The sequence below is a fragment of the Canis aureus genome, chromosome 6 (genome assembly GCF_053574225.1).
Source record: "Canis aureus isolate CA01 chromosome 6, VMU_Caureus_v.1.0, whole genome shotgun sequence".
Classification (NCBI taxonomy): Eukaryota; Metazoa; Chordata; class Mammalia; order Carnivora; family Canidae; genus Canis; species Canis aureus.
Window position 1 is genome coordinate 6,676,624 of NC_135616.1, and position 13,345 is coordinate 6,689,968.

Consider the following 13,345-nt stretch of genomic DNA (forward strand, 5'->3'; position numbering starts at 1 on the left):
TTTAGCGCTGCCTGCAGCCCAGGGCGTGATCCTGGAGATCCTGGATCAAGTCCCACGTCAGGCTCTCTGTATGATGCCTGCTTCTCCCTCTGCCTGTGTCTCTGCCTCTCTCTCTCTGTCTGTCTCTATGAATAAATAAATAAAATTTAAAAAATAAAAAATAAATTGGAATTAGATTATGGAAGGCCTTGAATACTGAAATGAAAATCCTTGACATGGCCCTTAAATTCTACTTCTTTCTACATTCTTACCATCTCAATCAATAGTCATTAATTAAGCCCAGTTATCCAGGCTCAGGATCCTGGGGTGTCTCCAACTCTTGAACGCCCCCATCAGTTGACAAATCCAGACTATTCTACTTTGCTATGTGCCCACACAACACTGGACTTTACACACCTCACATGTTAAAGTGATTTGCTTTTGGTACTTATTTCATTCTCTCTATAGTTAGTTGCTGTTAGGATTGCTACTTCTAGTAGAGAAGGTACAGTACTTTGTTCTTCTGTCTTCTCTCAGTACCTTATATACATATATATATATATATGGTTTTTATTTAAATTTATTTAAATTCTAGTTAGTGAATATACAGTGTAATATTAGTGTCAGGTGTACAATACACTGATTCAACACTTTCATACATTACCCAGTGCTCATGATGACAAGTGCACTCCTTAATCCCATCCCCTATATCCCCCATCCCCTACCCATCTCCCCTTCTGGTAACCATCAGTTTGTTCTCTATAGTTAAGAGTCTCTTTCTTGGTTTGTCTATTTCTCTCTCTCTTTTATATACATAATATAAAATTATAATATAAAATATATAATATTATGTGTGTGTGTGTGTGTGTGTGTGTGTGTGTGTGTGTGAAAGCTTGCTGATGCATTACTCTCATGACCAGGAATCTGGAGTTCACTTACTAGGCTTTTGAGTGAAAGCCATATAAAGTTAGTGAGGTACAATGAAAATACCTGGACACACATATATTCCTCTGTATTTGGAAGTATTACTGGCTGATAAACTTCTAGAAATAAGCTTCACGTGCAATGCTTAAATTTTGATAGGTTCCCCCAAATTGTCTATTAGGGGAAATGCATCAGTTGTAAGGGATGCAAAATGTACATTCCCATCAGTAGTCTATGCACACATGCATTTCTCCACATCATTGTTTAACACCTGATATTACACAAACTTTTTGTAGCACTTCTTTTTATTTCATTTCTCAATCATTAGTAATATAGGGTAGATATCTTTTCACATGTTCAAATGCTACTTGGACTTTTTTCTATGAGTTGTCTCCTCTTATTCTTTGCCCAGTTTTTCTAATGGAATTCTTTGGACATTTCTTATCAACCTGTATCAAGTCTGTATATTGTGACCAACAGCCTACTAAGTGCTACCAATTTTTAAAATAATTTCTTCTGTCTGTATTTAGACTTTCCTAGTGGTATCTTTTGTCGTTCAAAAGTTCAAATTCTTATATAAGTAAATCTGTCAATCTTTTAAAATATAACTTCTGGGGCTTATGTCAAGCTTTAGTAAGATACGTTACAGAAATATCTTCCTTGTTTTCTTATAGTATTCTGTGTTTATTTTTTATTTTTTAAAGATTTGATTATTTATTCATTCAGAGAGAGCAAAGAGAGAGGCAGAGACACAGGCAGAGGGAGAAGCAGGCCCCCCCGCAGGAAGCCCGATACGGGACTCGATCCCTGGTCTCCAGGATCACACCCTGGGTTGCAGGCGGCGCTAAACCGCTGCGCCACCGGGGCTGCCCAGTATTCTGTGTCTGGAACATGAATCCATTTGGTTTTTGTTTTTGTATGATGTGAAATATGTGTGTGTCTTATATGGCATATTATTCTTACAAAAAATGCTGGGTTTGCTAATATTTATTAAATGTTATCGATCTCTATTCATAAATGCACTTGCACTATAATTTCTACCTTGTAAAATTCTTGAAGGTCATGCACCCAGTTGTAACAGTTGTTACCTCTGAAAAGTGAAATTGGGAAGCAAGAATATTATTTTGAATACTTCTGTACTTCAAATGTTCTCTCAGAAAGTGATATTACATTTTTAATTTAATAAAATCAAAATTTTGATCGCTGTTGAGGAAGGCTGTAATTATCAGTCTAGGTTTTAGGCAGATGGCTCTGATCAAAATAAAGGGCTGATGGAGAGGTAAGGGACAGAAAGGGGTAGAGCCAGAACAAAGGTGGGGAGAACAGAAAGGAAAGTCTGGTTAAAGAAGACTGAAGATGGTTGTTAGGGGAATGAAAAGGAAAGGCAAAGGATAAGATCAAAAGAAAGCTTTAATGCTCTCAACTGCCATGACTCCTGGCAGAAAACGATGTCAGCATTTTCCAATGAGTAAAGGTTTGGTTTATCTTTCCCAAGAGGTAAAGGAGAACTTGAAAATAACCTGAACCCATAGCATTTCATTTACAACATCTACAGCATCCAACCTGTCTTCTCTTTTCTCCTTGCAAAAATGATCCAGCTGTGCTCCCTGCCCTAAAGAAACACCTGTATCATTTATCACTAAGTTTTTCTCTAGCTCTGATCATTTATCTCACCTTCCAGTTTTTATCTATAATCAAATGTGTTTCTATGATAGAACATACTGTTCCTAAGGTCCCTGCTTTTTTGGGGGGAGCAACCGTTCTACTTCCTTAGCATGGCATCAGAACCCAGAGGCTGTGGTTATCCAGAGGGGACTGAGTCTGGAACCTGTGCCTGTCACTGACTCTGGCATAGGCTAGGCACAGCATGTACATCTTAGCTTAAGAAGAGTCTCCTCCTGAGATGCCACCTGAGAGAGAACAGAAACTCCCCCTTCCTACTTTTGGAAAACATGGGGGAAAGAGAGAGAAAGATGTGGTGGCCAGAAAACTTGTATTTAATCACTGAAACCTGATTCACACATTTAACATTTTCACTTACGTATCTAGAAAAATAAACCGAACTGCTCTACTTACCTATATCTGAGTTTTAAAACCCTGATTTATGACACATCCAGGTATCCCCACTAAAACACATTTAGATCAGTGTTCAACTGGGAGACCCTGGTTGCTGAATTCAGAGATTAATGGGTTCTTCTTCTTCTTCTTCTTCTTCTTTTTTTTTAAGATCTTATTTATTTATTCATGAGAGACACAGGCAGAGGGAGAAGCAGGCTCCATGCAGGGAACCCGACATGGGACTTTATCCCAGGTCTCCAGGATCACTCCCTGAATGGAGGGCAGTGCTAAACCACTGTGCCACCCAGGCTGCCCAATGGGTTCCTCTTTTGAATTATTATTTCTATAGTTTTCACGTTAAAGTTACTTATTATACAAAGATGTATGTTCGGAGGTACCAGGAAGAAAGAATCCGGCTATTATTTTCTGTCTGTCTAGATATCAACATGTGGCTTTTAGGACAGATGGACATGCTTCTTGGAACTTAACATTGGCTGTTATCTTTCCTAGTAAAATAATCTGTTATTCTTAGGTGGGAATCTCCAAAACTGAGACCAGAAGATGGTCTTGGGGCCAAAAATATTAACTAAAAATTATGATCACTGAGAAAAAATATGAACTTGTTTGATTTTAAAACTTACCTTTTTAAAAGCTGAACTACAGATTTTCATAACACTGAATTCTTTCAAAATGAAGCAGCCAGCCAATGAACAGCATCAATAACTTATTAAATCAACTTTTTCTTCTATATTTTCTCTTACTTTGTTTAGCTTTCAATTAAAAACATTATTTTTTGCATTTCAATACCAATTTTCAAAAAGTATAAGGAAACATAAATGTGAGGCTAGTTGGGTCAGGGAGGGGGTTTACCAGTGATTACTGTCTGACAGCTAATCTGTTCAGGCTTTTGTCAGTAGCTCTGAAAGGTATTCAAGCCGAGGTTCCCGAGGAGGAATTGCCTCAATTTTTAGAAACCTCACAACATATAATTTTGTTAAATTTGCATTCAAATAAATGCTGGCTTAAAAAAATGCACCTGCTTGTTTCTATGACAATAGGTACAGTGAAATGATGCTCATACAGATGTGATGATGACTGTCACCCCTTGTTACTGCTGTTATTTTTTTCCTTGAACAATTCATCAAATTCTTCTCTGCTCTCTATCATTCAACTATTTGATATGCCTCAGTAGACAAAACTATGTCAAGGAAGTCTAAACGATGTTTTGCTAATACTAAGAAACCAAAAGTCATTATTCTATTGTTACCCCTGAGACAATGTCTATTGACTTTGCTAATTGGATAATCAGCATTCTTCTATAATCCAGTAGGAAAATATTTTATAGCTAGCAAGAATAGGATCATGTGGTTGCTTCCTAATCAATGTACACTTCAAAATACTTACTGTTTTTAATACAGGTGATTTTTTTAATACTATGCTATGTCTTTACATATAATCACATATAGTCTAGAAACATCCAAATCATTATAAATATATGTCCTGAAATGATACATAATTGAAAAACTCACGTTTATTTTGCTTCTATGCAGTAACCATTGTAACTACCAAAGGCATTGAACTTCTTTTTTTTTTTTTTTTTTGATTTTTATTTATTTATGATAGTCACACAGAGAGAGAGAGAGAGGCAGAGACACAGGCAGAGGGAGAAGCAGGCTCCATGCACCGGGAGCCCGACGTGGGATTCGATCCCGGGTCTCCAGGATCGCGCCCTGGGCCAAAGGCAGGCGCCAAACCGCTGCGCCACCCAGGGATCCCGGCGTTGAACTTCTTAAAGACATGATGCCATTATGCATTTTTAAATACTAGATAGTCCGACTATCACATAAATTATAATGAAAAATTAAATTACTAATGAATGTATACACTACCTCATATAAAGTGATGACACCATATGTTTGGATTGGTTCTCGCCATTGAAGAAATATTTTCTCTTCAAAAGTACTTCCTTGAATGGATTCAGTAGGAACAGCACCTGGCACTAAAAAGGGTGAAAAATCAATAAATGTTTGAGAGACCACCCCCCTCCAAATTAGATTTTTCTAGACATATTAGATTTTTAACTCTTAATTGAGATATAAGATTTAATAGTCCAAAGGCACATTCAGTTTTCTTTTAAAAATCTAAAATTTAAAACCATTTTGGCTACACCGTTCTTATAAAGAAAATAATTTCATCACTTTTTTCTTTAAAGTTTGAATCAATTCAATGAAGCTCAATAATCACCTTTTAACAGAACTTTTACATTCTTTGGAAATAAAGAAAGATATAGAGCAATAAGAATTCCCACACATTGCTTGTGGCAGTGGAAACTGGTATAGTCACTTGGGAAAATAATTTGGTAATATTCAGTGAAGTTAAAGAGGCATGTATCATAGGCCCTAATAATCCCACCTCCAGGCATATTTCCTAGTAATATTCTTGCACGTATGTACCAGGAGACATATAGTAAGATGTCAATATACGATTTTTAATAAAAATAACAAATTGGAGACAAACTGAATGGCTTACAAATTGTTTTATATTCACACAATATAATACAAAAATGATTGAGAGTGACAGCTATATATATTTTCATGGATGAATTTTACATTCATAATTTTATTATTTTTATATGTTTTATATTAATAATGTTGAGATAACAAGAATTGGTGAGAATGTGGAGAAATTGAAACCCTCATATACTGTTGGAGGGAATATAAAAATCACACAGCTCCTTCAAAACAGTTTAGCAACTCTTCAAATAGATACACATGAATAAATTTACCATGTGAATTCCACCCCTAGGTATATATCTAAGAGAACTGAAAACATATACTACTCAAAAATTATACATAATATCAATACTAAATTTTACACAAATATTAATATACTAATATTAACGGCATTTTCATAATAGCCCCAAAGTGGAAACAACCCAAATGTTCACTAACTCATGAATGGTTAAACATATCTCAATAAAATTATAAAAGGGGATTGGAGAATATTTTAGAGGATATGAACAGTCCTTTAAGGGTTGTTAACATCTCCACAGGTTAGAAAGACTGCCTAGAAATACAAAAGGACACTCACAGGTAGCACACATTTTTTTAGTTAAGGGGCTACTGAGGTAGATGTAGAATTTTCTAGTTATTTTAAATAGAACTCAATATAGCTTGGCAGAAAAAAAAATACTGATTCTGATGGGAGGTCTGGGTTCTGATTTGACACTTCTCAAGATTAAACTGTGTAGTTTGGGCAATTCATGAACCTCCCTGGGTTCTCAGCTGCCTCATATTTAAAATGAGGAAGTTGGACTAGTTCATCACTACCATCCAAACTCTAAATGATATATAAATATGCAAATATTTCCTTATCTTAGGTTTAAAGAATCGATATGAAACTACATGGAAGTGAGGAATGCCTGGGTGGCTCAGTGGTTGAGCATCTGTCTTTGGCCCAAGTTATGATCCTGGGGTCCTGCGATTGAGTCCCACATTGGGCTCCCCATGGGGAGTCTGCTTTGCCCTCTGCCTATATCTCTGCCTCTCTCTATGTGTCTCTTATGAATAAATAAATAAAATCTTTAAAAAAATAATTAACTGGATGCCAGAGTGCAATGAAAATAATAGATTTTTATTTGGAAGTCATGCATGCCCTTATTTCTGGGACTAGCAAGACAACTAATAGAAAACAATAAGTTATTCTGATCTCCTGTTTTGACAGAACTTAATAGAACTCCTAGCTCATGTCCTTTCTTAATCTGAAACCCAAAAGTGGTGAGTGGGTTCATGCATGAAGGTTCGTGAGCAAGACACACCTGCCCATCTCTAGAAATGACCACATGTCATTCTCCCCCTATCATTGGTTAAAACATTAATGCTGATTAAAACATAAATGAGATGATTTTCCACAAATTTTATTGTTTAATCTAAAGAGTAATAAAATACTTTGAATGTTTTATTATCTACTCAGTATCATGCCTATTTTTATAGAGGAATAGAATGTGTCTTCTTTATAGTTTATAGTTTAGAAAAAAAAGGATTATATATAAGAGATAGAGCAGGGAAAGGTCATAATGAGCTGTTTTCAGTCATTAAAACAGTAATGATCACTTTTTAAAGGCCCCTCCCTGAAGCTACAAACAGCTCTCTATGTAAACTTCTTCTAAATCTACTACGGTTGAGAACTGTTACTATTCTCACTTCTCAGATGAGGGAATTAAAGCCCAAAGATTTAAAGATTTTTATTAAGTGCAAAGGAGGTCAGAAGGATGAGAGTGCTATGGGCTGTAAGAGTGGGAAGCAGCTTTTTGAAGGACGTGAAGGCTGAGGAGCCCTTTGGTGGGCAGCTGAGGAGAAGGAAATGAAGGCAGTCAGGTGGAAGGCAGGAGGTGGAGGAGAGTAGGCTCCGAGAAAAAGCCTGGAACGGAAGGAGCATAGCCTATGGCACTGACGCCCGGGTGACATCTTTGCAGAATTAGCTGCACTGAAGGAAAAGTCACTGGTTTTAAAGAATGACCCAGGAATACAGAAAACCTTGAAAATTAAGATTTAAATTAAGTTGTTCAAAGTTCTGTGGAGAGAGTGACATGATGCAGGTGTATTTTCTTTTATTATTAATTTTTTTATAATTCAAGTATAATTAACTTACGGTATTATATTACTTTTAGGTGAACAATACCATAATTCAACAATTCTATACAGATTTCTCAGTGCTCATTAGGGTAAGTGTACTTTTAATCCCTTTTATCTATTTCACCTCTCTCCCTGCCCATCTGGCAACCACCAGTTTTTGTTCTCTGTATTTAAGAGTCTGTTTTTTGGATTGTCTCTCTCTCTCCTTTTTTTTTCTTCATTCGTTTTGTTTCTTAAATTCCACATATGAATGATATCATGTGTTTGTTTTTCTCTAACTTATTTCACTTCGCATTACACCCTCTATGCCCACCCATGCCATGTGGCAAGATTTCATTCTATTTTACAGCTCAGTAATATTCCATATATTATCTATCCCTCTATATGTGGACACTTGGGTTGCTTCCATATCTTGATTACTGCAAATAATGCTATAATAAAAATAGAAGTGCATATATATTTTTGAATTAGTGTTTTAATTTTTTGGATACTCAATAATAGAATTACTGGATCATATAGTAGTTCTATTTTTAACTTTTTGAGGAACCTCCATACTATTTCCCACAGCAGCTGCACCAAATTACATTCCCACCAACAATGCACAAGGGTTCCTTTTTCTCTACATCCTTGCCAACATTTGTTATTTTTTCTGTTTTTGATTTTAGGCATTCTGACAGGTGTGAGTTGATACCTCATTGTAGTTTTAATTTGCATTTCTCTGATGATTAGTGATGTTGAGCATCTTTTCATGTGTCTGTTGGCCATCTGGATGTCTTCTTTGGAAAAACATCTATTCAGGTCTTTTGCCTATTTTTAAAATTGGATTATTTGTTTTCTTGGTACCGAGTTGTGTAAGTTCTTTATATATTTTGAATATTAACCCAATATCAGATGTGTCATTTGCAAGTATCTTCTCCCATTCAGTAGGCTGCCTTTTTTTTTATTGTTTCCTTTGCTGTGCAGAAGCTTTTTATTTTGATGTAGTCCCCAAAATTTAATTTTGCTTTTATTTCCCTTGCCAGAGGAGACATACCTAGAAAAATACTTCTGTAAGTGATGTCAGAGAGACAGGACTTAAATAAATAAAATCGGAAATGAAGGAGGAGAAATAGCAACCAACACCACAGAGACACAAGTGTTTTTATGATTAGTTTTGTGGGTGTGTAGGCAACATAAGAATGGGGTAAAGCTGGAAACCACCAAAGAAGGTTAGAAATTTCAGCATGAAATAGGAGGATCTGGATATAGGTAATGAAAATTGAGAAAAAAGAACAATCTAATATTTAAAGTAGAAACAATAGGAGTTAGAACCAAAGTAAGCATAGAAATGCAGCAGGTGGGGAAGAGTCAGAAGTGACCAACTCATATTGTTGGCACTTTCTTTTCACTTATCAGAGAGATAAGGAAGAATTGGAAGAAGCAGAGACAGGGCTTCTCATCTCAGTCCTGACTGGGTGACCTATAGCAAACTGATATTCCTTATAAAAATAACTCCAATAAGACAACTACTTGAGAGCAACCATCAAGGTGGGACCTGCAGGGCTCCAGAAAAAAGAAGAGGAATTTGTGGGATGAGTTCCTCCTTTACCCTGGCTGTTCCCACGTTTTCCTTTCACAGCAATATGATGGTATATTGTATAGGTAATAAACACTCAAAAATACTTTGTCAGTTCTTTAAATGAAACAGTAAAGTGCTGTAAACATTTAATGCATGTTATAATCAGTAATCAAGGATCACTGCATAATCAGCTGCTTAAGAAAAAAAAAGGGTAATAGCTCTTTTTCCCAGGAATAAGTAAATGTATTCATTTGATGGGCTTCTCAAGTTCTTTGCCACTTATTCTGATGCCTGGCAAATAGGTTTTAGGTCAAATATACGATAGGCTACCACTGTATTTATGTGCCATATGTGCATGTTTTGTATATGGGAGTCACCTGTATAATCAACATAAAATCTCATTTATGTCTATGCTATTGGATTCAATGTATAATTTTACTATTTTAAATTATTTTAGAGGTTTATTGCAATTGTGTATTTGTTTTTTTTTCATGAGTTGCTGGTGACATGTGCTGTCTATTTGTTAAATCTTTGTTTATCGAGGTAATATCCAATTACAATATTGTTTCTATGGGAAAGTATGATCTATTACAAGGCCACCAATCTAATGAAGTAATTTCTTAGCACTATGCTGAAAAGCAAGAGTAGCCTCTATTTTGTGCTAAATTTTTATCGGTACCATGAAATATGTTTCAGAATGCTATTTAAATATATTTAAATAAACATTTCATAAATAATCTAATACCCAAGCAACAACTCCTAAGTCTAACATAATAATAAAACTTGAATAAAGAACTATTTAGAGCAATATAGCATAATTATATATAGATAGAAAGGTAACTCTATGACTCATAAAGAATTAAAATTCAACATCTTTATTCATTTTCCTTTTTAAATCAATGCCTAAGTTCACAGAAGCATATTTTTATTATTCAATAGAGTTACTGGTTCCTTCATTTTCATTATAGAGACCTCAATTTAAAAGAAATAAAAGCTGCTTTTCTGAAAGCATATATATTTCATATAAACATATCATGTAAAAGTACTCACAATCTTCATCCGTCTGTACTATGAGTTCTTGACTTTCCTTCCGTCCTTCAGGATTCATGAGGATGAGTTTCACACTAACATTGGTATATGGTGAAAGGTTAGTGATCGTATGTTGAGGGTGTGAATTATCTGTGTCCCAGCTTACTTCTTCTCGCACTTGCTCCTGTCCTCCAACTTGGTAACAGTAGTGGACTGTGAGATTATAACTATGGCAGCGAGTTACGTTATATCCGAATGGCTCCCAGCGGATAGTGATTTGTCGAGATTTGACTTCTACCACTTCCAGTTTTCTTGGGCCACGCATGGGATCTAGTATAGAAAAGAAAAGAAGTAACAGGAAACATAAGAGAAACGTATTATGAGAGTTCTGGTGAAGCTCAGAAGTCACAGATAGTCCTACTTGTCTCAATAGCTGGTCTTCTCTTCTTCCATAACAATGAAATCCCTAAATCCTAGCTGGGCATAACACCACCCAGAATAAAGACTAGAATTTTTGGTGTCTTCCGTGAGGTATGACCATATGCCTAAGTTCTGGTGAACGGCATACGAGATGAGATCAAGAACAGTTTCTGGGAGGTATTCTTAGAAGAAAGTCTCACCATCTTTTTTCCTTCTTCCTACCCATTAGCTGGAGTGAAGATATGATGTTTTTTGCTCATGCCACCATGATGGACCATGAAGCACGTAAACATCCATCAACCATTCAAAGCAATAATGAAGAAGGAGGCAGAATTTCTGGTAATCACTAAGTTACCGAACTATCCCTGAACTGTCTACTTCTGAAATTTTCATTAGAGAGAAATACAGTACTTTTATTTAAGGCTCTTTTTCTCTGAGGCTCTGATACATGAAACCAATCTTGATGTTAATTGATAAATATATCTTATCTTTTTAAATTGATTCATAATTATGTAATTGGAAAAAATAAGAGAGAAAGCTTGAGAATGCAGCATGAAATAACATAATGATTAGAGAGCATAAACCTCTGAGCAGGACTCCAGGCCTTCTCTGAGTTTTGATTCATATAGCATTTCATGGAATGAAATGCTATATGAATATGTGCTATATGAATATGAAATGCTATATGAATATATGCTATGTGCTATATACACTTTTCTAAGAAGTTTACCTTTCATGGCTTTGTAGAGAATCTAATCTTAAATGCTCCATGTTGGAATATCCACAAATATACTTACTCCCTATATTCTGATTTTTTTTTCCTGAATTGTGGTCATCATACATGAATGTAAAGAGATCTACAACTGGTAAGATAAAGTCAGCATGAAAACTTAAGAAATAATAGCTACCATTTACTGCATGTGCACTTACTATGTGTACCTTGCTTCATATGTAGTCCCCATTCCTTCAAACAATCCTGTGAACCAAGTACCATTCTTCCCAATACATAGATGAAAAAATTGCAGCCAGCATTGGTTTAAGAACTTGGTTCAAGGTTTGATTGTGGCTATGAATTCATACGTGTCTGACAGTGAAACATGCTGCTTTAACTCTCTATTGCAGTGTCTCCACCAAAGAAAAGAAAATCAGAAAAAAAAAAAGAAATTAGAATGTTCACAATACACAAAACTGCACCTAAAACATGACCAAGGAATGTAAAACATAATAAAGATCGCATGTATTTAATTTTGGAGCAAATGTGCCATGAAGTCTCTTCTCTTTCTAATACCATAGAAGAGGGTTCTATTCTATGTTCCCAGTTCAGCTTTGGCAGAATACCCTCCCTATATTTTGTGGCTGCTGGAAATTTGTCTGGACTGTTACTGGAGTTCATTTCTTGATTTCCATTTGTGTATAAATTCCTTGTCTTCTCCATCACTTAGGACTAAGGGAGAATCTAAAACTACTCCCTTAACTGTGACCTCCAACAAATGAAAACATTTCAACTGAAATAATGCTTTAGTTTTATATATGCAAGATGGGATTTATCTGCCAGATATCTGCTTGAACCATAAAATGAGGTTAATAATGATCATTCATGCTACTCCATCCTGTAATAACTCTAGGAACCAAGGATGAGTGAGACGAAAACTCCCTCAGGGAATCTTGAGTGGCATTCCCATGAAACTTTTCTTTCTATTAAATAATTTTTTTATATTTAAATTACTAGTGTTAGGGGAAATATCATAAGTTATTTGGAAATAACTGAAGGTTTTTTTCTAGTCCAGTGACTTTTTACAATGTAAAGGAAATGTCTAACTTTATATATAATGCTTTATTAGTTGCATGTTTACAAAAATTTTGAATAAGCTCCAGATCCCTTATACGTAAACAGGTTAACATTCATCTCTTTGCCCCTTTCCTTATTAATCACAGGTATCCATAAGAAGTGTTCTAAAGCAAAAAATAAAAAATTAAAAAAATAAATATAGAAAAGTGTTCTAAAGCATTTTCTCAAGGTTTTCATCAATTTTACTTACTAATAAAACTAAATGTTTTAATAAGTATAATAAGTTAATAAGACTAAATGTTTCAGAGTTTAGTTTAAACAATGTAGTTCTAACTTAATTTCCATAGAAAACTACTTTCTACTGCGTAAACAAGCCTGCTTCAATTCAGCACTTTTTAGTCAAGAAAATACATACATGAATGAAGCTCCAGGATTGAAAAACCAAGGGTCCTGTCTGCTTACTGCTCAAGTTTTCTTGGAATGCATGCTAGCTTCCTTTCTGTCATACCTCTACAAATTCTATCATGGTAAAATTATGTTTCAAACTTTCCATAACTTTGCCAAATAAAATAGTTAAGCATAGCACAAGAGAACCATATCTAATGACTAAGGTTCCAGAGTCCCTGCTGTCAAGAGTGGTAATTGGTAGACTAGAGATAGAGGTTGTATGAGATCTAAATCTTGGATAAAAAGAAGCTTCTGTTCACTGACTTGAATCCTCAAGATCCTGGCTACCCAAAACAAAACAATCTTACAGAAGCTGTTACACACAGAACATCTCCATTTATGTTCTTCATGGTCCTTTGCTAAGGGTGCAGCGCTGTTGTGTTTCCTACTATGTCCGTACCAAAATGGCAGAGTAAAATCATATCAACAGGGGGCAGGGATGAATGACACTTTGACTACCATTCTATCCCAGTCATTCCATGACTGCTTCTATTGGTCAAAAGCTTA

General features: G+C 35.4%; 1 protein-coding gene across 6 annotated transcripts in view; it reads right to left on the reverse strand.

Annotated features, from left to right (window-relative positions):
• Nucleotides 1–13,345, reverse strand: part of PTPRM (protein tyrosine phosphatase receptor type M) — a 773,521-nt gene that overhangs the window by 293,564 nt on the left and 466,612 nt on the right. For all 6 annotated transcript variants that reach the window (XM_077900010.1, XM_077900009.1, XM_077900008.1 and 3 more), the window contains 2 exons: nucleotides 10,204–10,512; nucleotides 4,851–4,960 (listed from right to left, as the gene is read on the reverse strand). In XM_077900010.1, the coding sequence (XP_077756136.1) occupies nucleotides 4,851–4,960; nucleotides 10,204–10,512 (419 nt within the window). The remainder of the gene's footprint in view (nucleotides 1–4,850; nucleotides 4,961–10,203; nucleotides 10,513–13,345) is intronic.